This window comes from Lissotriton helveticus, chromosome 1_1 (genome assembly GCF_964261635.1).
Source record: "Lissotriton helveticus chromosome 1_1, aLisHel1.1, whole genome shotgun sequence".
NCBI classification, from domain to species: Eukaryota; Metazoa; Chordata; class Amphibia; order Caudata; family Salamandridae; genus Lissotriton; species Lissotriton helveticus.
The window spans coordinates 1,601,857,557-1,601,882,795 of NC_136057.1; the positions used below are offsets into that span (position 1 = coordinate 1,601,857,557).

Genomic DNA, 25,239 nt, shown 5'->3' on the forward strand with positions numbered 1-25,239 from the left:
CGGGCCCACCCTTGGTCTGGGCTTTGCTTGGTACTTCCGCATGCGCAACCGGCGCCAGCAGGAGCAGGGCGTCCTTTGATGGGTGGTTAAGGTGCTGGGAGGTATGGGGCTTGTAGTCATCCCCCAGCGGTGCCTAAGGCTGCGGAGTGGCTTCCTCCACCAAAGGTAGCGCAGTCAAACAGTTACGGATCACACTCTCCCCATGCCAGTGAGAGCGCAGCACCCTTTGATGGGCCATTAAGGTGCCGGGAGGTATGGAGCTTGTAGTCCTCCCCCAGCGGTGCTTAAAGCTGCGGCACAGCTTTCTTACCTGTGGGCAACACCGTCAAACAGTGCTGGATATTGCTCTCTCCCTGTACTATATAAGAAGAACGATTTTGGGCAGACTCTTGGGCTCTGTTGCAGCAGGGAAATACCGATATGATTGCAGAAGCTAGATATATATATTTAGAGAGAACAAGGAATACGGCAGAATTTTACCCTGAAATGCACTGAAGCTTAGAACACTTAGAGCTACACCTCTCTGCCCATACTCAAGAAAAACAGTGGTCCCTGTAAAATACATTTCTCTCCTGGCCCATGCTGCAAAATCTCCCTTCAATCCCTAATGTTGAGGATTAATCCCTTCAATTTAGATACCCATCTCCCCCAGGCACCCATTTTGTTTGAACATTTTCTTACACCTCCAGGTCTTTCATAGTTTTTTGTGCTCTCACATGAGCTCTGACTCAGTGACTTCATTGTCTTCATATAGTTTTGACATCAAATACAGTCAATGCTGTGCTCTAGAGAAATCAAGATGCCCGCCTTTTCATGTAGGCCGGATCAACCCATGTTTGCTACACCTCCCTACTCAGATGCAAGGAAGCTCAAGGCTTGGGTAGCGTCTAATAGGCATCCTTTCCGTGATAGTTGCTGGGAAGGATGGCACTCTGTAGAGGACATGCAGGCCTTCAGCTTAACATTAGGGAACAATGCTGTTCAACAAGGGAACATTTAATATCTGGAACTCTGACTGTAAAATTTATTTATTGCAATACCGTAAAGCAAACTTTGTTTTTTATTATTTTTTTAGATGCCAAGAGCCAGCCGAAGACATGCATCTTCTTCAAGAACACCACATTGGTGAAAGGGCTGCCGCACCTTGGTGAGATTCTAGATGGGGGCCAGGTTCTCTGCAGTGGTTGCTGTCATGCTATCTGGAATGAAACAAGAAGTGCCAGGATGGTACTGTTTCAAGGTGAGATGTTACACGGACTTAAGGATTAGATTGTGAGGGACCAAGAAATGGTGAAAATAGATGAACCTAGGCGGGTAGCTCAATTGAGGTGTCTTTAAGGGCTGTAGGGTGATAAGCTTTGGAATTGTGAAATATATTGCATATATAATACATACAATGTACTATGTTCTAGATGGTGCTTCCCATGATGCCCTGGTTGAAACTCATTTGTACTTTTATACTTGATTATTTTTGTGATGACATTGTCGGAAACTGAACATTCTTCTTTTTCACCCAATAATAAAGGTTGTGTTTACATAATTGGAAATTAGTATATCCGTCATGTACCATTTATACTTCACATATGTAAACACAGATATACAGTGGTAAGGATCTTAACTCTGAAATAATATTTCCCAGCACTTTTATGGTTTTGCAACTCTGCTGAAAAGGGCTGGAATTGCATATCAGGTTAAACATGTGGTACTGTTCTGTGGGTTAGTAAATAAGCTTACGTTTTTAAAATATCCTACTAAAAATTCTTTAGATCAATGGTATTTCAAGGTGTCTGTAGGCCACGACCTAGATGACTGACAACCATGCAGAGTGCTCTAGCAAGTTGCCAGGTTCTGACACCCATTGTGAATTACAGACAGCAGCATGTATCAAGTTATGCAAGCTGTAGCCAGGTCTTCAACCCTGTCAATTTCTGCCCCAGGTTCTATACCCTTTTGCTGAGTTCTAAAGTTCTAAAACCATTTGCAAAGTTCTGCAACCCGCGATCAACATTCTGCTATCTATTGCTAGATGTTGCAAACATTTCTCAGGTTATGCAATCCTAAGCAGGATCTGCAACATTGTGGCAAGTACTACAACCCTTTGCCAAGTTTGGTACCTCCATACGAAAATATGGATCTTAACCATGGAATCTTCATGCAGCATCTCCACTGTCCAGGGGCACTGAAGTCTGACCTCAAAATGTTTTTTTCTGTTTTACATTTTCCCGTCAACCCTTTAGTGTCTTGTGTCCTTTCCAATGGATTTGTCTTACAAGTTTCATTTTTCCATTTTCTTTTTAGACATGTTGTATAGAGAACATTTTGATATTGTTAAGGAAACTATAGTCCAGAAATGTTGAAACTGAAGAGAATTTATTGCTTGAAGAATACAGCAACAGCACACAACATCCCTCAGCATCTGCTCCATACTCCACTGAGTAACTACAAGGAATCTGGAACTTCAGCTAAGAGATGCCACGCCAACATTTCACTTAGATTTCTCTTCACCACAAAATATTAAAGCAATATGAACCATTGGCCCATAACACACCTACCTCTTTGGCAAACTTGAAAACATTTCCCAACAAACCCCAAAAACATGAATAAAAGCAGCCCATGTCCCATTTGGGGAATGAAAAGAAAAAAACAGGAAATAGTGTACTCAATAAACTTGAAATGAGGAACTCAGCATATATTACCTATTCCTTCATGTAGCTGGGCGCACTAGTGATAAGGAGCTCAGTATAAAACATATTCCTTCAAGTACCCGGGAGCACCAGTACGTCTTCTAATCCTTTTACCCCCAAACACAGGACTTCCAGCGGCAGATGCATCAACTGAAGAGTTCTTAAAAACTATGTTACCACTATTCTTTACGGAGTCTGAAGCACTCACATGTTCAATGTCAAAAGAAGACCCACATTCACTGTCAGAAGATCACCCTGGAGGCATAATACCCAGGCAATACTTCTTTTACTCCACCACTTACCATTCTCAGCACTAACAGCATGTTTACAAACCTGAATGATCCGTGTGCTATAATAAAATTTCAAACTTCTTGACTTTACTGAAGTCGGTCTCCTAACTTTCACCACACCCCTTACACGAAACTCAACCTCTTTAGTTTTTATTATCACATCAAACATTTGCTTAATTTTGGCCTGTACCATACTGACTTTTGACTAACCTTTTTCAGTTTGGGAATCCAACACCCAGCTTAGAAACAATTTATTTTAAGAAAATCTCCCCAATGAAACAAAAGGAGTAACCCATGTGGTTGAATGAGGAATATTAAGATAATTCCACAATCTGTTAGACATCATCTCCACACATCAGAACCAGGTGGCAAAGCCAGTTCAGTAGTAAATTGCAACATTCAGTTTATTCTCTCCACCATACATTTAGCTTTTGAGATATACAAAGCCACTGAAACATGTTTAATCCCAAAAGTTTGGGCTGGACTGTTCCCATTGGGCGCAGGGTCAAGACTGATTTGCATATGTTTGGGTCCAAACCGGACTGGCATGGTGAGCAAAAAAATGATGGATTTAGGCCCAGATCTCTGTACTGGGGTGAATGTAGGACATTGTTCTGCATTCTGTCCATCAATTGTTGTTTTTGCATTTGTCACCCCGCTTGGGCCCCGTGCTCTCCATGCCACTGGATTCAAGCTATCCTGGCTGATGCGGGCTGAAAGCCCGAAACCGGTCCTAGGATGCTTATTTCTAGTCCAGGGAGGAGCTGGCCTGGCAGTTTGGGCTGGACTTTTCCCATTGGGTGCAGGGTTCAGACTGATTTGCTTATGTCTGTCTCCCAAAAAACTATGGATTTAGGCCCAGATCTCAGTACTGGGGTGAATTTATGACATTTTTCTGCATTCTGTCCATCAGTTGTTGTTTTTGCATTTGTCACCTCGAGTGGGACGGGTATGCCCAGACGTGGGTCCTGTGCTCTCCATTCCACTGGAGTCAAGCTATCCTGGCTGATGAGGGCTGAAAGCCCGAAACCAGTCCTAATATGCTTGTTTCCAATCCAGGAAGGACCTGGCCTGGCAGTTCGGGCGCTGGGTCAAGACTGATTAGCATATGTCTGGGTCCAAATTGGAATGGTATGGTGAGCAAAGAAACAATGGATTTAGGCCCAGATCTCTGTACTGGGGTGAATGTATGACATTGTTCTGCATTCTGTCTATTAATTGTTGTTTTTGCATTTGTCACCCCGACTGGGACGGGTATGCCCAGACGTGGGTCCTGTGCTCTCCATGCCACTGGAGTCAAGGTTTCCTGGTTGATGAGGGCTGAAAGCCCGAAACCAGTCCTAGGATGCTTGTTTCCAGTCCAGGGAGGACCTGGCCTGGCAGTTCGGGCTGGACTGTTCCCATTGGGCGCAGGTCAAGACTGATTTGCATATGTCTGGGTCCAAACTGGAATGGCATGGTGAGCAAAAAAACGATGGATGTAGGCCCAGATCTCTGTACTGGGGTGAATGTATGACATTGTTCTGCATTCTGTCCATCAATTATTGTTTCTGCATTTGTCACCCTGAGTGGGACGGGTAAGCCCAGGCGTGGGTTCCGTGCTCTCCATGCCACTGTTGTCAAGCTATCCTGGCTGATGAGGGCTGAAAGCCTGAAACTGGTCCTAGGATGATTGTTTCTAGTCCAGGGAGGACCTGACCTGGCAGTTAGGGCTGGACTGTTCCCATTGGGCGCAGGGTCAAGACTGATTTGCATAACTCTGGGTCCAAATTTGAATGGCACTGAGAGGAAAGAAATATGGATTTATGCCCAGATCTCTGTACTGGGGTGAATGTATGACATTGTTCTGCATTCTGTCCATCAATTGTTGTTTTTGCGTTTGTCACCCAGAGTGGGACGGGTATGCCCAGACGTGGGTCCCATGCTCTCCATGCCACTGGAGTCAAGCTATCCTGGCTGATGAGGGCTGAATGCCCGAAACCGGTCCTAGGATGCTTGTTTCCAGTCCAGGGAGGACCTGGCCTGGCAGTTCGGGCTGGACTGTTCCCATTGGACGCAGGGTCAAGACTGATTTGCATATGTCTGGGTCCAAACTGGAATGGCACAGTGAGCAAAAAAATGATGGATTTAGGCCCAGTTCTTTGTACTAGGGTGAATGTATGACATTGTTCTGCATTCTGTCCATCAATTGTTGTTTTTGCATTAATCCCAAAAGATGGCAAAAACTTCCCATAGCTAAGGGTTTGTACCCCATTATCCATAGTATAGACTTTTGGTACACCTTCTTTCTGGAATAAACTTCTCTAACATTCAAGTACAGTATTTTTGGGTGGTTCCCTCATAAAGTTGTATTCAACCATTTGGAGAGATAGTTAACCACCACCAAAGCAAACGTCATATTATCCTCCAAGTAGTATTCATGTCCAATGAAATCCATATACCTGTTTTTAAGGCGAACCTGGGAAGTCCACTGGAGACTAAAGAGTGTTAGATGTTCAAAGATATTTATCTGCTACCCTACATTCCACACATCTGACTAAAAACACCACCACTTCTGTGTCCATACCTGGCCACCACTCACTTCTTAGTTCCAGTAAATTCTGCCGGTCCAAGATTAGCAAATTTCACCAACCGCATCCTTGTTTTAGCTGGTGCAACCAAAAACTGCACTTTCGTAACCAACCTATCTTCTCAAGAAAATTCATCTCTCACCTTGGAATACGGGTTGATTTTCTCACTAAAATGATTTTTTCTAGGCCAATCTTATATAATGTATTTTCTCAATGAACCTTTACAAACATCACCATTAGCAGCTGGCATCAGAACTTTGTCCGGAGACTAGGCAGATCAACTTCCACACTTCTGGAACGCCAATATTGACCATTTTCAGAACATTTGGCATATGGAAGGCATTAAGTCCTAGAAGGATTATCCTGTTTGGAATCTCCTCAATTATCATATAAGAGTTTTTCCAACCTCCTTCTCCGCGATATGTTCCAGCATAATTAAACTGCAGTATCGTAGATCTTCATTGAAAGGATTTACAGACCATAAAGAAACGTATAACATAAATCCCTTTTAATCACAAGTATTGAAAAACCTATGTATAGCCAAGAAGTACCAGCTCCATCATACATAGACTGCTGGCCCATATTAATACAGGAATCTGTGGCTCCATTCCCAGAAGAAGGCACTGTCATAACGCCGAAATGCGCGTCAGAATTAATCCTAATCTCGCCACATTACTGTTTATTAGATTAGATAAAGATATCTCCTTGTTTTTATTGTGATATTACATTGATTGCATATTTTTGTGTTTAAAACCGATTGTGTACTTTATGTCTAAAATTAATTGTTGAATTTATTGTGTTTTTACTTTCTCATATTTTAATAAATATAGATCTTTTTTATAAACTTTTCTTGCATGATATCACATTTTTTCTGCTCAGGAATGACAAATTATTCATAGACGTTTAGCAACTATAACTGTCTGGGAAGATATTTACATCGTGTTTTACCCTGTCCTAGAAGTACCTGATTTAGCCAGGGGGTCCTTGTTATCTCAAATAAACATCACCTTTAGTACAGTCAACCCAATCTTGTTGCATTATATGTTTTCTGAACACAACATGCCACCTAACAAACCCACCACACACTCCACATCTTCATCACAAATACTTTTACAATATGCATCAGGCAGACACTTAGACAAGAAGTCAGCCCTAGAAATGTTTTCTCCTTGAATGTGCTTAAGTCTAAAATTGAACTCATACTTTTTATTAAAAAATCTAATCAGTCTAGGAGTGGCTCTATTATAACTTGTCTCACTCAGTGAGAACACTAACGGCTTGTGATCAGTAACTAAAATAAATATACCCCCCACAAATACGTGGAAAAATAATTTACAGCTCACACACAAGTTGGCTATTCTCTCGATTGTGCTATAATTTCTTTCAGCCTTGGAGAGTCATGTAAAAGAAATGCTATTGAGTTTTCTTTGCTGTCAACCATTTTACTCAACACCGCTCCCAAATCTACACTACTTACATCCACAGTCACAACAAAATTAACATCATCCCTTAAGACACGTGATGCACAAGCATTGACAATCAATGATTTAAAACTCTCAAACAGTTAATTCTCCTCTCTCTACCACATGTACTTTACATTACTGCTTAACAATTTCCTCAAAGGCTCAGTCGGTAGTACAAAATTGTTTACAAAACTTGAAGAATATTCACATAATCCCAGAAATTACTACAACTAGTCCTTCTCACTCTGAGCTGGACTTTTCTAAATTACTTTGGTTTAATTTCTTTCTGCAGAAATGCTATGTCCTAAATAGTCCATTTGTTTTGACCAAAAATGACACCACTCCTTCTTTACTGTGAGATCAGGCTCCTGTAATGCTTTCAGACCTACTCCCAAAACCCAGAGATGATACACCTCAGTAGCAGTAAAAATAAGGATATCATCCTGGTAAGATAAAATATTTTTCATACTCCTCTTCCCTGAAATTCAGTACATCCATTTTTGAAAAACTGATACTGTGAGGCTAGCCTGAAAGGCATCCTAACTAATCTAAAAACCAATTGGAGTATTAAATGCTGTGAGAGAATGAGCGGCATCAGTCAACTCAACTTGGTGATAAGCATCCCTAAAATCCAAAGTAAACAATATTCTGCTTCCCCCATCCCCCAATTGGGATAAAGTCTCCTGCATTTTGGGCTGGGGAGAAAAATCAACCAGAATGTTCTTGTTCAATGACTAATGTCCACACACAAATTTATGTTTCCTTTTTTAGGTCTCGCCTGACCCAGTGCTTGCGCTGGTCTGGCCAGACCTTAAGTAAGCTTCAAAAAATGCTACGGCTGGCTACAGCTTGCAGTGCATGTGTGCGGGCACGCGCGTGATTACTGCTGCACGCGCACCACTCGTGTGCTTCCCCCATGATCACTTTCGCTTTCACAGTCAATGCTTGTTATTTGATATGTTGTAAACATTTGAAGGGCTACTGCTGCTCCTATCAGATTATAGCACATTACAGTGCAGCAGAATGCAGCTTATTGGTGCTTATTTCAGGGAGACACCACCGCGGCAGCCCTGGCTGTATAACGGTGATCTGCCGGCTTCTTTTTGTCTGCTACCCATTATCACCATAGTCAGACCTCACTTCATGGCTGTATAGCAGTAGTCCGCTATCCTCCTTTTATCTGGTAACAATCATGCCACCGAAGGCATACCTCACCACTCTGGCCCTGGCTTTTATAACAGTCATCTGCTGGTCACTTTATGCATGGTGTCTTTTATATCACCCTCCTCAGATATCATTGTGCCAGCCATTACTGTTCAACAGTGATCTATTGGCCTCTTCTTACCTAGCGCATTTTAGATCACCCTAATCAAACATCACTGCACCAGCCCTGGCTATGTAACAGTGATTTACTGACCTCTTTTTGCCTGGTACCGTTTAAACCAGCCAAGGCAGATATGACCTCACTGGTCCTGATCAAAACAGTGATCTGCTGGTCCCTTCGTGCTTGGTGCCTTTTTTTAATCACCATAGTCAGTCATTATTGCACCGGCCATAACTGTCCAACAGTGATTTACTGGCTTCTTCATGCTTTTATATCAACATAGGCATATCTCTCGTCCTGCCACACACCAAAAACAAAACATTGGAAAAAAAACTCCCCCCTCTCCCTCCACCACCACTCCTACCTCTCTCCCCCCCACTCCACCTCCCTCCATTCACCTCCACCTCCACTCCCCTCCATCTCCTTCCCCCTGCATCTCCACTCCCCCTCCCTGCACCTCCACTCCACCCTCCCTCTCCCTCCACTCCCACCCTCCACCTCTATTCCCTCCACCTCCACTCCCCTTTCCCTTCCATCCACCTCCACTCGTCCCTCCCTCCACCTCCCCTCCCACCTCCCTCCACCTCCCTCCACCTCTACACCTCTACTCCCCTCTTCCTCTACTCCCACCCTCCTCCTCCACCCCACTCCCTCCTCTCCACCTCCACTCACTCCACCACCACCACCTCCACTCCCTCCACCAACTCCCCTCCCCCTACCACCTCCACTCCCCTCTCCCCCCACACCTTTACTCCCACCTCCACCTTCACTCTCTCCTGCATCCCTGCACCTCCTCTCCCCCTCCCTCCACCTGCACTCCCCCACCCCATCCCTCCGTGCACCTCCACTCCCCCTCCTCCCATCCCCTCCCTGCCTGCACCTTCACTCCTCTCCTCCCCTTCCCCACCCCTCCCTCCCTGCACCTCCACCCCTCCACCTGCACTTTGGAGAAGCTCCCTGTGCCTCTGATGGGAAGATAGCCTTTCTTTCTCTCAAACTTGACTTCAAATTCCTAAAATACATAGCTCAAACGTTCAACAGTGCTTCACAGTTTAGAGAATCCAGACTTTAAAAATAGTTTTTTCCAGATATCTGATCCAAATAAAACTACCTGGCCCCGAGGAGGAAACTAAAGTACAGTCCTTGTTTGTTCCATTACCTCGTCGGCCAGCAAACAGCTAGAGGGGATTCCGTATGTTGTGTTGTACTTAAAGGTTTTGTTTTGCAAAATACTGTAACGTCTCCAGATTTTACGGATCAAAATCTAAGGAAAACATGCATCGGCATAACCAATAGGTCTCGCCTTTGGGACCTTATAAGTGTTTAGCGATGATGTTGTTGCACCAATGATATTGTGCTGTATAACTAAATACTTATAAGGACCCAAAAGCGAGACCTATTGGCTATGCCAATGCTTGTTCATTTTAGCCGCCACAATAGGAGTGACCCAAAGAGAAGGTAACTGCTTCTATAACCTTTTTTCTTTCTCTACAAAGAAAAGATGTCCAATAGATTTTCTAAGGAATCACCCTGCATGCTACATATCTCAACCAGAGAAATTGGAAATTCAGTATCTGTCCTCATAACCATTCCAATCACCCCTTGATGGCTCCATCCAAGTATATTGTATCCCCTCTTATTTACAATAACTTTGGTGTAAATTTCCCTAGCCTTATATTTTACATTTTCTTGAAAATATCCCATCTGTCAAATTCATTACCAGCAAATTATACTGTATGTATATCAGGAGGATATAATATCACTCATCTCCACTCCTTCCAGTACAGTTTATCTGTCACTATTATAACAGGTCTCCCTGATTCAACAGTGACATCAACATCAATTTCCTCTAAATCCATGTGACGGACGGGATCTTATCTTTAAATACTTTGGCGCCGATTACGATATCGGTTGGAAAGCCTCCGACCACTAGTCATAAGCTTTCTGATCACGGTTGCAAGCTTTCTGACTGACACAGTCGGTTTGCAGTCCGACTGACGAATTTCGATGTCGGCTGTCAGAGGTTAAACCAGCTGGTCATTCCGACGCGGTTCTGACTGGCTCTCTGAGTCTTCCGACTGGTTGAACCCGCACTGTAATCCCCTATGGACGACGTTTCAGCCATCAGGATTGCGATGCCAGTTTCCCACTGCCTTTCCAACACTGAAAGGCTGTCGGAAAGTGACTTTAGGGGCTCCTAGCAGGGTCCCCTTGCCTCCACGGCCTATGGCTGGTGGCTGTGGGGGTACCTAGGGTGCCCCCTGTAAATCCCTAAACTGTGTCGCAGGCACCATGGGGTGACTGACACAGGGTGCAGGGTTGTACACCCCCCATTTCTCTATGGGAGCCTTATTACGGCCGTACCACAAGCTCCCATTGAGAAATGGGAGTATCCGACCGAACAGTGTTTGGTCGCATCCTAATCAGGTGGTCGGAACCGCCACCTGGAGGTCGGCCGGTCCCAAGACGGTATTGTTCAGAGGCAACTCCAACCAACATCGTAATAAGCCCCTATGTATTGTAGTCTCCACCATGGTAATAGACAGCACCACCTTACTTCCATCACACTTCACATCCTCCATTCTTTCCACAGAAGAATGTTGTTCGTTGATCAAAACCATGTCTGCAAATTTTTACATGCTCTAGCAAAATGCCCAACCTTTTTACACTTTATACACATTTTTCCTATAGTAGGACATACATTCAAATTAGCCAGATTTTTATTAGAACCACATCCATCACAGTTTCCTGGGGAACATTTGTATTAACATTTTCAAATTACTTACTCTCATTACTAGAATTAGAATTGTATTTTGGTTTGGACATAACAGCATGCACACTCTCAACTTCAGAAATTTGTCTGAATTTTTCAAGTTCCTTAGACACCATTATCAATATCTCTATTCCTCTGGGGATCTCTAAAGAGTTTCCCCAAAATTTGAATTTCTATAGCATAAAAGTCTTTCCTGTTTCCTTGAATCATAGGAGTTGACAACTAATTATTCTCCAAGATAGTTATCCAATGTTCCATCAAATTCACACGTTTAAGCAAGGATACTTAGTTCTGCAACAATGCTATAGATTGTTTCATGGGTCATTGTTGCCTTGTGTAAAAATGTGTGCCGTAGACAGTTACACTTCTATGATCCTTAACATATTTTTCAAACCTGTTAACTGCGTCTGTGTACACATCCCAAACAGCTGGAGGAGGAGGAGCCACCTCAGGCAAGTGATCAAAGAATCTTTGGCCCTATTTTTCCAAATAGTTTTACAATAAATCCTTTTTTTGTAATATGATCAAATCTAGATCCATCACCTGTAATTAGATAACTGTCAAATGTCGTAAACCACTGTTTCCATTTCAGTTTCTGTACCCCAGGTCCACTTAAAAATGAAACAGTGAGATTAGCATTCTTCATGTTGATACATAAAGCAAAGAAACTTTATTGAGATGGATCAAAAACTTCTGTGTTTTCCTTGCCATTGTAAATCCTTCTTTGAAGAAGTTTACATTTTGAATTTGCTGTAAATGTTTTTAATTACAGCTGAAAACATCATTACCAATAGTATCTCATATAGCCAATATATAATGAGCTTGCTATGTCCAATGATTATTGAGCATATAACACTGACCAATCAGAAATCTCCTTCTACATTCAGGGTTGTGAAATGTAATAAAATAACTACTTGTTCATGGGACAGGTTGCTTCATACACCTACTTGTCTAGTACGACAAATCCACTTGTCCCTTTAGTGCCACTTAGTGCAGTGATAAATTATGGCAACAATCTCATTATGTAAAAGCTCTCATATTGAAAGGAAGACATGATGGGCGGAATGCTGAAAAATGCAAACATTCCTCCTCAGACACAAAGATCTGGGTTTAATTCATCGTTCTTTTGCTCACCACGCCACCCCAGTTTGGACCCAGCTATATGCAAATCAGTCTTGACCCTGTTCCTAATGGGAACAGTCCAGCCTGAACTGTCAAGCCAGGTCCTCCCTGGATCAGAAACAAGCATCCTGGGACGAGTTTCTGGGCATCACCCCTCATTAGCCAGGCTAGTTTCAATTCAGTGGCGCAGTGGGCACGGGACCCACTTCTGGGCATACCCTTCCCGCTAAGGAAACAAAAGCAAAAGGAACAAGCATTCACCCCCAATCACAAAGATCTGGGTTTACTCCATGGTTCTCTTGCTCACCACGCCACCCCAATTTGGACCCTGATATATGCAAATCAGTCTTGACCCTGGTCCTTATTTGAACAGTCCAACCTGAACTGTTAAGCCAGGTCCTCCCTGGACCAGAAACAAGCATCCTGGGGCTGGTTTTGGGGTATCACCCCATATCAGACAGGCTAGCTTAAATCCAGTCCCAGGATGCTTGTTTCTGGTCCAGGGAGGAACTGGCCTGGCAGTTCGGGCTGGACTGTTCCTATGAGGAACAGGATCAAGACTGATTTGCATATGGCTGGGTCCAAACTGGGGTGGCATAGTGATCAAAGGAACAATGGATTAAACCCAGATCTGTGACTGCGGGTGACTCCCCAAGAAAGAGATCCAGTAAATAGCACAATAAGATCAAGCTCACCATCCTACCAATTCACAGCAGCATCAAGGTTTCATGGCACAAATCCTCAGTAACTTCCTCGCCTTCGAGAACAGGTACTTTGGTAAGAACCTTTTTAATATTTAATATTACTCTGTCAAAGACCTATTTCATGTGGGAACCACAATACTTTTTCAGCCATGTTTATTTTGATTCAGTATGGTATGAGTTGGAGCTGGAAAAAGAAGCAAACAATCTTATACAAAACTCCTACTTTAGTTTTAAATATGTTAGCAGAAATAGAAAACACTGGGCCTGTTTTTGACTTTGAAAGATGAAGTAGTGTTTATTGGAGTGTGGTAAATAAATAATTAATTACCTGATCTATTTTTGACTATAATCAGTAAACGGGTAGCTCAATAAATAAGAGTCAAGATTCGAGGTAGCTGGAGTTGTACAGGCTTTAATCAGGCATAAAAGGACAGGAACAGGACAGCCTGCACGGGAATAGGATGGCAGCTGCCGGGGGCAGGATCTGGGAGCATAAGGGTAACTTTTAATAACAGTGCACAATATTTATAGTTAAACAAATACATTACATTCAATACAGTAGGCGTAGCAGTAGGCGGAGTTTGTAGCAGTCGCGAAAGATAAGGCATAAAGTGGGTGTAACAAGAGGTGTGTACAGGGCGTATACATAGACATGTGATGCAAACGTAACAGAATATGTCATAAATGGGGCGGAAACATGGAGGGGGCTACCTAAGCAGCTGGGACCTCTAACCTAGTGGTGCGCGCAAACTGACAATGACGTGTTACCAGGGAGAACTGGGGCTATGACTTCTGCGCTAGAAGAGGAGACGAAAGTCTGGAGTGTCAGAGCGACATGTACCTAGGCATATCTAGTATCTGTTGTTTAGAGTACATGTTGATAGAATCCAAAAGTTATCAGGGTAAAGGCTAACAGACACTAAGACTGGTGCATGCATAATTCTACATGTAGTGTGTGTGCGAGGAATATTCTATGAATATGAATACAGTATTTTCTTACATGGAGACATAAAGGCTAGACCATAACGGAAACTATTGATGCGATTCAGTAGCTTAGGAATGCAGAAAAGGAGGGCTGGACTGATAACTAGAATCATAACATACTCTTGGCAGACTAAGAGGCAGAGCCAGGCCGAGCCGGGCACTGTGAGGCATGAAAGTAAGCTAAGGGTCAGGGATACAGGTGGGGGCTGTATCGCTCCTCGGAGAGGGTTCAGGAGACAGGAGCTGAATCTGAGTCCGGGCCCTTTTGAGGCCTAGAAACGGGGATAATTCAATGAATTAACGTGCACACTGTAAAATGTGGCAACGTAGCTTTACATAGGCCTGATATTCGTTGTATTCACGAGAACTGGAAACTGACATACTAGAGATGGACACAACTGCAATTGCGTCTTTAATTGATCAGAAGGGAATACATGCATATCGATCATGCACATATGACATAACATGGGGGAACACGTAGGCACATACAACATGGCAAAATTTACTTTTCCACATTCCCTCCTTGTGCCCTACGTTTCCATCAGGAAACATCTATATTCATGATACCATCTATCATTTCATATAGCATCATTTGCTCGTCTCGAATTGTCTTGGAACGGGACTTAGGACTAGGAATACAAGAGGTAGCACAAATGCCGCAAATCGCAGGGCCACATTGTATACAGAGGCAGCAACTGAATATGATCATTACTGCAATACCTAGGAATGACAATACTTTCCATCCCCAGGCAGATATGATATCCCAGAGCCAACCGGACCATGTCCAGGTGCCTGGATTCTGGTGTAACTGATGGGAAATTTTATGAAGTCTGGCTATAGCTGAATAAACAGACGGCGCGTTATTAGGAATGAAAATGCAGCAACTAGATCCGATGACTCTACATGCTCCTCCTCTATCGGCCAGTATGACGTCAAGAACAAGACGATTTTGGAGCACGACAAATCTCATAGCAGATTGCTCTTCGGTTAAGTTACCTAGAGCAGAAGTAGTTTCATTCACTACTGCTTCGAGGGTTCTGGTTAACCTACGTATTAACTTACTATTCTGGACAGGTCCTATAAAGAAGAAGAAACCTTTATTGAAGTCTTGATACTGTTCTAGAGCAGTTTCAGTTTGATCGACAATTGGGGACTCGATCTCCCGTCTATGTCTGAAGTGTACTAGATGTGTGTTCCTATGATAATCAGATGGGGCTAGAAAAACCGGTGGCAGTAGGAAGGCAATGTAACAGGTTCCATCCCAATCGAGGGGCAGACGAATATATGCGGTCTGACCACAAACAAAATAAGAATGACGTGAGGCTTTGAAAATAGATTTCCCACTGTCACTATACTCGACAGTAGTAGTACAATCACTATGTCCTACATGTGCGGAACCATTCTTTCGGACACATAATTCGCCTTTGACTGGTAGTACTGAAATAGCAGGTAAGTCTGGAGTAGTATCAGACTGAACATTCAATACCATAAAATTCGAAGAATAATTACCTAAATTATATACTTCATTTTCTAGATCTAACCCTGTTCTATGGGGGAGACCTTGCTTGTCTGGAAAACATGTTCTATTCAGAAGGGACATATCATTGGAGGATGACGTTAACGTAGACCATGCTCCACACGAACCATTATGTGAAAACGGATAAGGAAAGAGTGGCAGAACTCCCTTCGGTGTCTGGAAAGGGGGAAGTCGACCACACACCCAACAATTAGTGGCATTGCTGGTCTGGTGTGAATAGTGTAACATACGGATGAATGAATTATTGCGCATAGCAAGACGATAGGATAGCTCGTGAGGAGGCAGATCACTAAATGTGTGCTCTACTGTAGCATTAGGAAACTTATTTACATGAGAAATTGGAAAACATAAATGAAATGCATAACTTGTGCAGGTAACCATCAAACTTAGAAACAATAGAAAACTTAGAAAAACGATACATCGGATAGAGTTTTGACTAACTCTCTCACTATGGGGGTCTATCTCATACATGTCAGATACCTGTCTAACCGTTTCACCCGAGGGGGACTTAGACAATTAAACTGGCTGACTTATTTTACTAGACCGGAGCTTCTTTTTATACTCCTGCTGCGGAGTTTCCTCTAACAGGGGAGGCTTAGACTCAAAGTTTGTAGCGGGACAGTCCTTGAAAATAGGGCAGTCTTTAGAATTCTGGCAGTCCTTAGAAATGGAACAGTCCAATGTTTTTATGCGACATCCATGGAATTTCTTGACGTGGGACAGGTGCACCCAGCCTTTGCGGCCTTCCAACTTCACGGCCGTGCGGGTGGTCAGAAGGACTAGTTGAGGTTGCTTCCAACGGGGCTCCAGCGGACTTGAACGATCAAAGTTCCTCACAAGTACAAAACATCCTGGAACGATTTCATGCGGTTTCACCTCGGTATTGTCTGGAAATGCGGCGGCAACCTGTGAACGACAAGAGTGTAGGGCAGACATCAAGGAAGCTAGGTAATCTGTCAACATATTACTGGAAACATCTGTAATACTGCGGGGTCTAGGTGTACCCCACATATTTGGGGGCGGCCGAATACGACCTCATAAGGGGACAGACCTGATCTGGAATGTGCAACCATCCTCATGAAGAATAAAGCAACTGGCAGGGCTACTAGCCAGTCTACACCTTTCTCTTTACATGTCTTGGCAATACGGATTTTCAGGGTCTGATTATGTCTCTCTACGAGACCGGCTGCTTCAGGATGGCGTACACAATGGAACTTCCACTGGTACCCTAACAAAAGGGAAACATGTTTCATTAACTCTGATGAGAAAGGCTGGCCGTTATCAGAATACACGACCCTAGGGAGTCCATAACGGGGGAAGAATTCACGAACCAACTGCCTGGCAGTGGTCGCGGCTGTGTAATCTGGAACTGGATATGCTTCTGTCCACCTGGACAAAGCGCATACAACTACGAGGACGTACTTGAAACCTCGACATCGCTCCATCTGAATGTAATCCATCTGGAGGACTTCAAAAGGGTGGTCAGGAGGTTGGAATCCACCTTGTTCCACCGGGACACTTTTACCTGGATTGAACTGACAACATATCATACAGGTACGGACTTTCTGCTTGGCTGCAGCTCGTAAGTGCTTGTTGAACCAAAGGTTCTGTATACTGTCTAACATGGCTTTTTCTCCTAGGTGTGCTGGACTATGTGCGGTATTGATAATGACTTGAACCATAGAGTCGGGGAGAAACCATGTGGCTTTTCCCTTCGTCACCCATCCCTGATCTGTCTGGACCCCTCCTTGTTCGGACCATTTCTTGATTTCTTCGGGAGTAGCATGTAACTGTATGTCTATGACATCTTGTGTAGGGTCCTTGACTGTCATACATGTAGTCTGTTCTGGAGTGAATGTCTGTGTCGTGTTAACTGGAATGTCTGGAGTCTGAGCTGTAAGCTTGGCTGTTCGATCTGCTAGATCATTACCTTGGGAGATAATGTCAGTAACTTTCGTATGTGCCTTGCACTTCATGATAGCGATAGCTGTCGGTAAATGTATCCCATCTAACAGAGCTTGAATGAGGAGACCATGCTGAATCTTGGTTCCATGAGAAGTCATGAAACCTCTCTCCTGCCAGAGCACTCCGAAGTCGTGTACAACTCCGAATGCGTAACGTGAATCTGTATATATGTTTACTTTCAGGTTCTTGGCACGTATGCAGGCTTGGGTCAGAGCAACTAGCTCTGCTGCTTGAGCAGACAGGGTGTCAATACGATGTGTTTCTATAACTTTGGTTTCAGTAGTCACTGCATACGCGGCTACTAGTTCTCCTGTACTAGTTCTCATACATGAACCATCCACATAAAGTGTGAGGTCGGGATTAGGTAATGGAATGTCTGTCAGGTCTTGTCTTGGCTTGGTCATAGTATTAATGACTTCCACACAGTCATGTGTGGCAGGATTCGAAGTAACTAACGGTAACAGTGTAGCAGGATTTAGAACGTTGCAGCGTCTGATTTCTATGTGTGGCTGGAACAATGTCAGTTCATAACCTGTTAAACGTGCAATGGTCAAGTGCTGAGTCTGGGTTCTGTTTAAAAGAACTTCCACGGAGTGTGGAACTTGTACTGTCAGGGAGTGTCCTAATACTATGGAATCACTTTGTCTGATTGCTAGGGCTGTGGCTGCAACTGACTTGAGGCACGCAGGCAAAGCCTGGGCTACTGGATCTAGTGTGCTCGAGAAATAAGCACAAGGCTTGTACTGTCCGGCTTGATCTTGTGTGAGAACAGATAATGCAGTACCATCACGTTCTGTGACAAAAAGTGTAAAAGGCTTACTGTAGTTCGGTGTAGCTAGAACAGGTGCTTGGCATAAAGCTTTCTTTAATTCATTAAAACTAAGTGTATGTTCAGATGTCCAAGGGAGGACAGTCAATACGGCTGCCTCCTGTGTCGTTAACTGTATCAGTGGCTTGGCTAGATATGCATACTGAGGAATCCATTGTCTGCAGTAAGAAGTAAGGCCAATAAAAGCACGTACCTCCTTCTGTGTCTTGGGCTGTGGAAGACTCGCTATTAACTGGATACGGTCTGGTGTCAACTGCCTACCCCACTTGGACAGTAAGTGGCCTAAGTATATCACTTGCTGGACACAGAACTGGAGCTTTGAAGGGGACACCTTGTGCCCCATCTCGGCTAGGAAATACAGAACTGTAAGTGACGCTCGTTCGCAGTCACGTTCAGAACGGGCTGTGATCAGTAGATCATCGACATACTGGAGCAGGGCAGTGTCAGTTGGCATGTGAATATTGTCTAGTTGTCTTTTAAGTGCTTGACTGTAAATACTAGGACTTTCTGTGAAACCTTGAGGAGCTCGTGTGAATTTATAGCTCCTTCCATTTAAACAAAAACCAAAAAGGTACTGGCTGTCTGGATGAATGGGGACACTGAAAAATGCATTCTTGAGGTCTATTACCGTAAAAAATATGGCTTCAGAATCAATAGCTGTCAATAGGGATGAAATATCTGGGACTACTGGATACTGAGGTATGATACATTTATTAAGATTTCGAAGGTCAATCACTAATCGATATACTGGAGGTGCATTTGGATCAGTACGCTTCATGACTGGAATGATAGGAGAATTACATACATTGGAGTCAGTTTCTACAACCACTCCTTGAGCGATGAGCTCGTCAATAATTTTGGATAAGGCTGCTACAGCCTCAGGTGGCAATCTGTACTGTCTGATCCGTGGCAGGACTATACCTTGCTTGAGGGTCACACGATGGGGTGTGATTTGCATAAAACCTACATCAGTTGGACCTTGCGCCCATAAATGCTGGGGGACATTCAGTAATCTTGGATCAAAATCACGTAATACATAATGACCTTTATAGTCCCTTAAAAACAATCGTATTCCTTCTGGAGAACAGCAAATAACTGCACCTAATTCTTTCAATGTTTTAATACCTAACAAATTTTCTGGACACGATTTCGTAAGTAACAAATCAGTAGTTCGGGACAATGGACCAACTTCTAGAGAAACTGGCTTTGAAATCTCGTTAACAATGGGTTTTCCTGAAAATCCAAGGGAAACATTTTTAGAGCCTGAGAGTGGAGCCCCTGGAACCTCGTCATGACTGATAGTAGTCCTACTTGCCCCTGTATCAATCAAAAACTTTCTGTCTTTCCCTAATACTTGACTGTGTACATAGGGACCCTCTTGATCTACAGGTATCTCGATGAGAGGCAAGCCTACCTCCCTCTCTAGGCTGTTTCATGAATACTGTTGATACTCTGGATACTCTGTCTGAGCATACTGGTACATTTGCTGTGTAACATGCTGTGTTGCAGCAATAGGCTGCGGTGCTGGAACTGTCTGTTGTGCATTCTGCGGTGACTGAGAAGTCTGTGAAACTTGTTCTTGTCTAGGCGGACGTGGTCTTTCTTTAGTCTTACCAGTTGCTATGTTGTCTTTCAGAACTGCACACTCGTTTATAAAATGACCTGGCTGTTTACAGTAATTGCATGTCCCTTTAACGGGAGCTGCAGGATGACTGGTTTGATTCGGACCCCTCTTCTGACTGTCTTGCGGAACAGATTGTGCAACTAATACTTTCATTTTCGTGTCTTTCATACGTCTCCTTTCGTGTTCTTGCTCTTCCCTGATTCTATTCTGGTGATACTGGAGCATCTGTAGCATTTGTGACGGGGTATTAGCTTGCCAGGTACTTTCGACTTTCAAAACTCGATTTTTAACTTGTGGACTTGAATTCTCGACTAGTTTAGTAACAAAAAGATGAGGGTATGACTCGCTACCTGTCTTCAAACCACTGTTGATAATAAAACATTTCTCGAATCTAGAATAAAAATCACTAGTATCTTCGTCTGGTTTCTGTTTACAAGCTGAGATGGCATCCCAGTCTTCCTTTTTCGTGGCTAATAACCAAGGCAAAACCTGAATCAATAACTCTGGTAATTCTTTACATTTGTCCCCAAGACCGGTACCTGGTACTCGGGAATTATCTTCAGCTTCTAGAGCTGTCCAATCTATCTTTTTCTCTCCCACCTCCCATTCTTTTTCCTTGAGTTTTTCATATACCCCTGCGGGCAACAGGACCTTTAACATTTTAATGATATCTGGATACGTGTATTCTCCCATACGGAGCATGTCTTTTAATTCGCGATGGAACCCTGCTGGATCTTTGTCATGACAGGGAATTAATTTCTTCATCTCTAAGAGTTCCATCTTTGTGATAGGGGTGTAAACAAATACTCGTTGCATTTCACCACCCGCTGTCCTAACTGGGTGTACTTCCCGTAATGGATGCTGTCTATCTATGTAAAATGATTTACTTTCTGGAGGTGAGACGTGAACAAAATGCGGATTCAGAAACGTTCTATATTTGTGGCGCTGTTCTAGAATGGTACTAATTAAGTCGGTACCAAGACCTCTCCATCTATACTGGAGCAACTCGTTCAGAACATCATGTAACGGACCTGGATCAGAATGTTGACCCTCATACAGTGTAATGAGGTGCTGGATCATATACATACCCACCAGTCGCTGCTCGGCTGGGGGCAGTTTCAGAAACATTTGTGCCACTATTTCGTCTGGAAAAGTGGTAGAATCAGTAATCCATCGGACTGCTGATCGGGCTAGTTCTTGTTCATGCATGGTACTAAGTTCACTATAACCGATTCGTGATTTTAGAATGTGATCGGTAGCTTGAAATACTTGCTCGAGAGAACCTTGTTCTGGTGCTGGAGGAGGAAAAACTTTCTTGTGTTCTAGACGTGAATGTCGGTCTGGAAATCTAGTTCTACCTACATACGCTATTCTGGTGGGATTCTCGTCGTCTACCTCTTCAGTAGAAGAGTTGTCTTCTTTCTCGCTTACTTGTGCTGCTTTTCGTTTCTCGTGTAACTTTATTATTTTTTTACGAATTTTCTTGTACATACTCTCTATACTAGCTAGTGTCTTGTGTCTTCCCTCAGCTATATTATCACTCCACCTTGTCAGGACTTTCATTTCGGTCGGATCTTTAGTCGGACAATCTTGTTCCCTTATTAAACAATTGATTAGAAACTTTAATAGCATGAGCTGGGTCTCAGCTTTCCTTAGAGACATGATTTCGCCAATACTTTCTGGATCGTCTCCTGTACGGATGAAACGATATATTCTGTCTAGATCTTCTTTCATATTCGGTAGGGTGTCCAAATACTCGGTCACCCGTCTTACACGCAATGAATATATAACCATATTATCATCGCCTGGGACTGGATCATAACGGCATTCGGTAAGAGCTCGTCTGATATCTGCAACGGACTGATATTTGGGCGTACGCTGTAACGCACGTTCATGTAACTCGACTAACGTTACACGTTTGTGTGGCGGCGGGGTACCAGGAGGACCTCCCCCCCCCCCGCGGCTCCTAAACTGGAATCATCGACGGGTATCGTACGGGCTGGCAGAGTGACTGATGTAGCGGGTACTTGTACTGTAGGCTGGACCGGGGGTACCGTAACAGGTGCTGCAACGGGTGCCCCGGTGGCTGGAGGAACAGGAATTACATTATTTACAGGAGCTGGCGGAGCAGGATTTGCATATTGTGGGACTGTGTCGTCCAAATAGGACGAGAGAAAAATATCAGCTGCGGTTGGTTTGTGACGTAGCTTAATCGGAACTAATGGCGGCGGAAAATTACATGGTGCTTCCGGGGTTGCTTTTGGCAAGCCCTCGGCAAGAAGAGGATACATACCCTTAATAAGGGCATTTCTCTGTCTGTCTGACCGTTCGGCTTTAACTCGTTCACCTACTTCGATTAATTCCCTTTCTTAGGCTCTTTCTGAGGATTCTCTACTTAACTCTGACTTTCTGATTTCTTTTTCGGTTCTTTTATGAGATTCTTTGCGCCATAACTCGATGGCATCTTTCTGGGACTGTCTGGATTTCTTTTTCCATAATACTTCTTCTACTCGCATGATGCACTCGGCATCCCATGTACCTGATAAAGGCCATCTATATTTCTCTTCTAGATCTTTAGTATACTCGACCCATAAGTCTAGATATAATATGGCACTTATGCCATGCTTATGATACATAAAATGACCTGGACTGTCCCTAGGCGGGACAGGAACTGCTTCTTCAAGCAGACCTTTTCTAGTTCTTAACTGGCGTAATTTTGAGAACAGAGGCATGACTTAGACTGGAATCTAGACACAATACAATATACGATAAACACAATAATAACTCGAAAGAACAAATCATTCATACCACGACATTGAAAACACATGGAATAACATTTAAAATAACAGTTCGGACAGAATATTACCTGGAATACTGAAAACAGAACACATGAATTTCTCGAGAACAGAACAGAACTTACTGGAATGACTAGATGCACTGCTAAAACAGTACGAAACTTACCGGTCTCATAAAGAGACACGTCAGGACCCGCATCCACCTAGATGGACACTTCGTGTTGGATCTGTGTACCCAAACCCACGGACCAGAGACAAATTACTTTGACCCTGTCTAGATACTACCCCAGCAACGGTACTCACCGGGCAGCAAGAACGGAAGGCCTCGGACTGGACTGGACTGCTACGACGACGGACGGACGAACTTCGGACTTCAGTTACAGGTGGGCCTCCGGATACCTCGGACCTTGGACTCTCGGCTTGGGCTCTGGTCGGGACTCGCCGCGTTCCTCCACCGCCTCGTCTGGATGCTGGACCGCAACCTCCGTCTCCTCCGTGGACCTGAGGGATACTTGAAGCAGAAATATCTGCACGTGCACGGTATGGTTCCGTCACGGCTGCAGAGGATCAGGGGGCTTGCGTGGCTTCTCCGGCGCGTGGGGAAAGGGCAAGTGCCTGTTCGGGCGCCATTATGTGGTAAATAAATAATTAATTACCTGATCTATTTTTGACTATAATCAGTAAACGGGTAGCTCAATAAATAAGAGTCAAGATTCGAGGTAGCTGGAGTTGTACAGGCTTTAATCAGGCATAAAAGGACAGGAACAGGACAGCCTGCACGGGAATAGGATGGCAGCTGCCGGGGGCAGGATCTGGGAGCATAAGGGTAACTTTTAATAACAGTGCACAATATTTATAGTTAAACAAATACATTACATTCAATACAGTAGGCGTAGCAGTAGGCGGAGTTTGTAGCAGTCGCGAAAGATAAGGCATAAATTGGGTGTAACAAGAGGTGTGTACAGGGCGTATACATAGACATGTGATGCAAACGTAACAGAATATGTCATAAATGGGGCGGAAACATGGAGGGGGCTACCTAAGCAGCTGGGACCTCTAACCTAGTGGTGCGCGCAAACTGACAATGACGTGTTACCAGGGAGAACTGGGGCTATGACTTCTGCGCTAGAAGAGGAGACGAAAGTCTGGAGTGTCAGAGCGACATGTACCTAGGCATATCTAGTATCTGTTGTTTAGAGTACATGTTGATAGAATCTAAAAGTTATCAGGGTAAAGGCTAACAGACACTAAGACTGGTGCATGCATAATTCTACATGTAGTGTGTGTGCGAGGAATATTCTATGAATATGAATACAGTATTTTCTTACATGGAGACATAAAGGCTAGACCATAACGGAAACTATTGATGCGATTCAGTAGCTTAGGAATGCAGAAAAGAAGGGCTGGACTGATAACTAGAATCATAACATACTCTTGGCAGACTAAGAGGCAGAGCCAGGCCGAGCCGGGCACTGTGAGGCATGAAAGTAAGCTAAGGGTCAGGGATACAGGTGGGGGCTGTATCGCTCCTCGGAGAGGGTTCAGGAGACAGGAGCTGAATCTGAGTCCGGGCCCTTTTGAGGCCTAGAAACGGGGATAATTCAATGAATTAACGTGCACACTGTAAAATGTGGCAACGTAGCTTTACATAGGCCTGATATTCGTTGTATTCACGAGAACTGGAAACTGACATACTAGAGATGGACACAACTGCAATTGCGTCTTTAATTGATCAGAAGGGAATACATGCATATCGATCATGCACATATGACATAACATGGGGGAACACGTAGGCACATACAACATGGCAAAATTTACTTTTCCACAGGAGTGGTGGAGGACATTATCTCTGCCATACCAATGGTTCTGCGTCCGTCAAATTTGGAGTAGGTGGTTCTCTTCATTGTGCAAATAGTTTGGTGGACATCAGCCCTCAGTTATGTCAGCCAACCACCAAACCTTTTATTTTTCAGAAACTCCCAAATTTGGAAAGTCTTCTTTCCAGGTGTAGGTTTTTTTTTTTTTTTTATCCCTTGCGGATGACGGACAGAGTAAAAGGACATTACACCACCCACCCTAAATAGGGCGGTAGGTGTAAAGTCCTTCCTTCATTCGTCTCTACGCTGTGGGGCCGTAGGTCAAAGCTTTGAATCGACCGATCCAACGGGCGCTCGGTCGACGGAAAGGTTAGCGTCCACCCATCTCTAAATGAGGTGGGTGAACAGAGAGTTTAGAGTACTTTAGAAAACTCCTTTGCATTTGCGACAGAATACCCAACCAAACACTAAATCAGACCCATAGTTTCAATCAGGAATTATTATTATTTTTTTTATTAGTAAACAGATTTGTATTGGGTTTTCAAGGTGGCATCACAATAGGAAAAAACGCCCAGTGGGCATATCATATGATCAAACAATACAAGTAAAATTCTGTGGAGTTATCCTCCCGCTTATTATCATGGGGTCCCCCTTCCCCTCCTAAGATCAGTCTTCTTATCGGGCAGGCAATATGTGCTACCCCCTGCTATTCCACCATCCTTCCCAATGCTCGACCCGAGTAGACATTTCCAAGCAGA

General features: G+C 43.8%; 1 protein-coding gene across 5 annotated transcripts in view; it reads left to right on the plus strand.

Moving 5' to 3' along the window:
• Positions 1-25,239, plus strand: part of AMHR2 (anti-Mullerian hormone receptor type 2) — a 1,194,741-nt gene that overhangs the window by 86,137 nt on the left and 1,083,365 nt on the right. For all 5 annotated transcript variants that reach the window (XM_078687697.1, XM_078687663.1, XM_078687707.1 and 2 more), the window contains exon 2: positions 1,076-1,240. In XM_078687697.1, the coding sequence (XP_078543823.1) occupies positions 1,076-1,240 (165 nt within the window). The remainder of the gene's footprint in view (positions 1-1,075; positions 1,241-25,239) is intronic.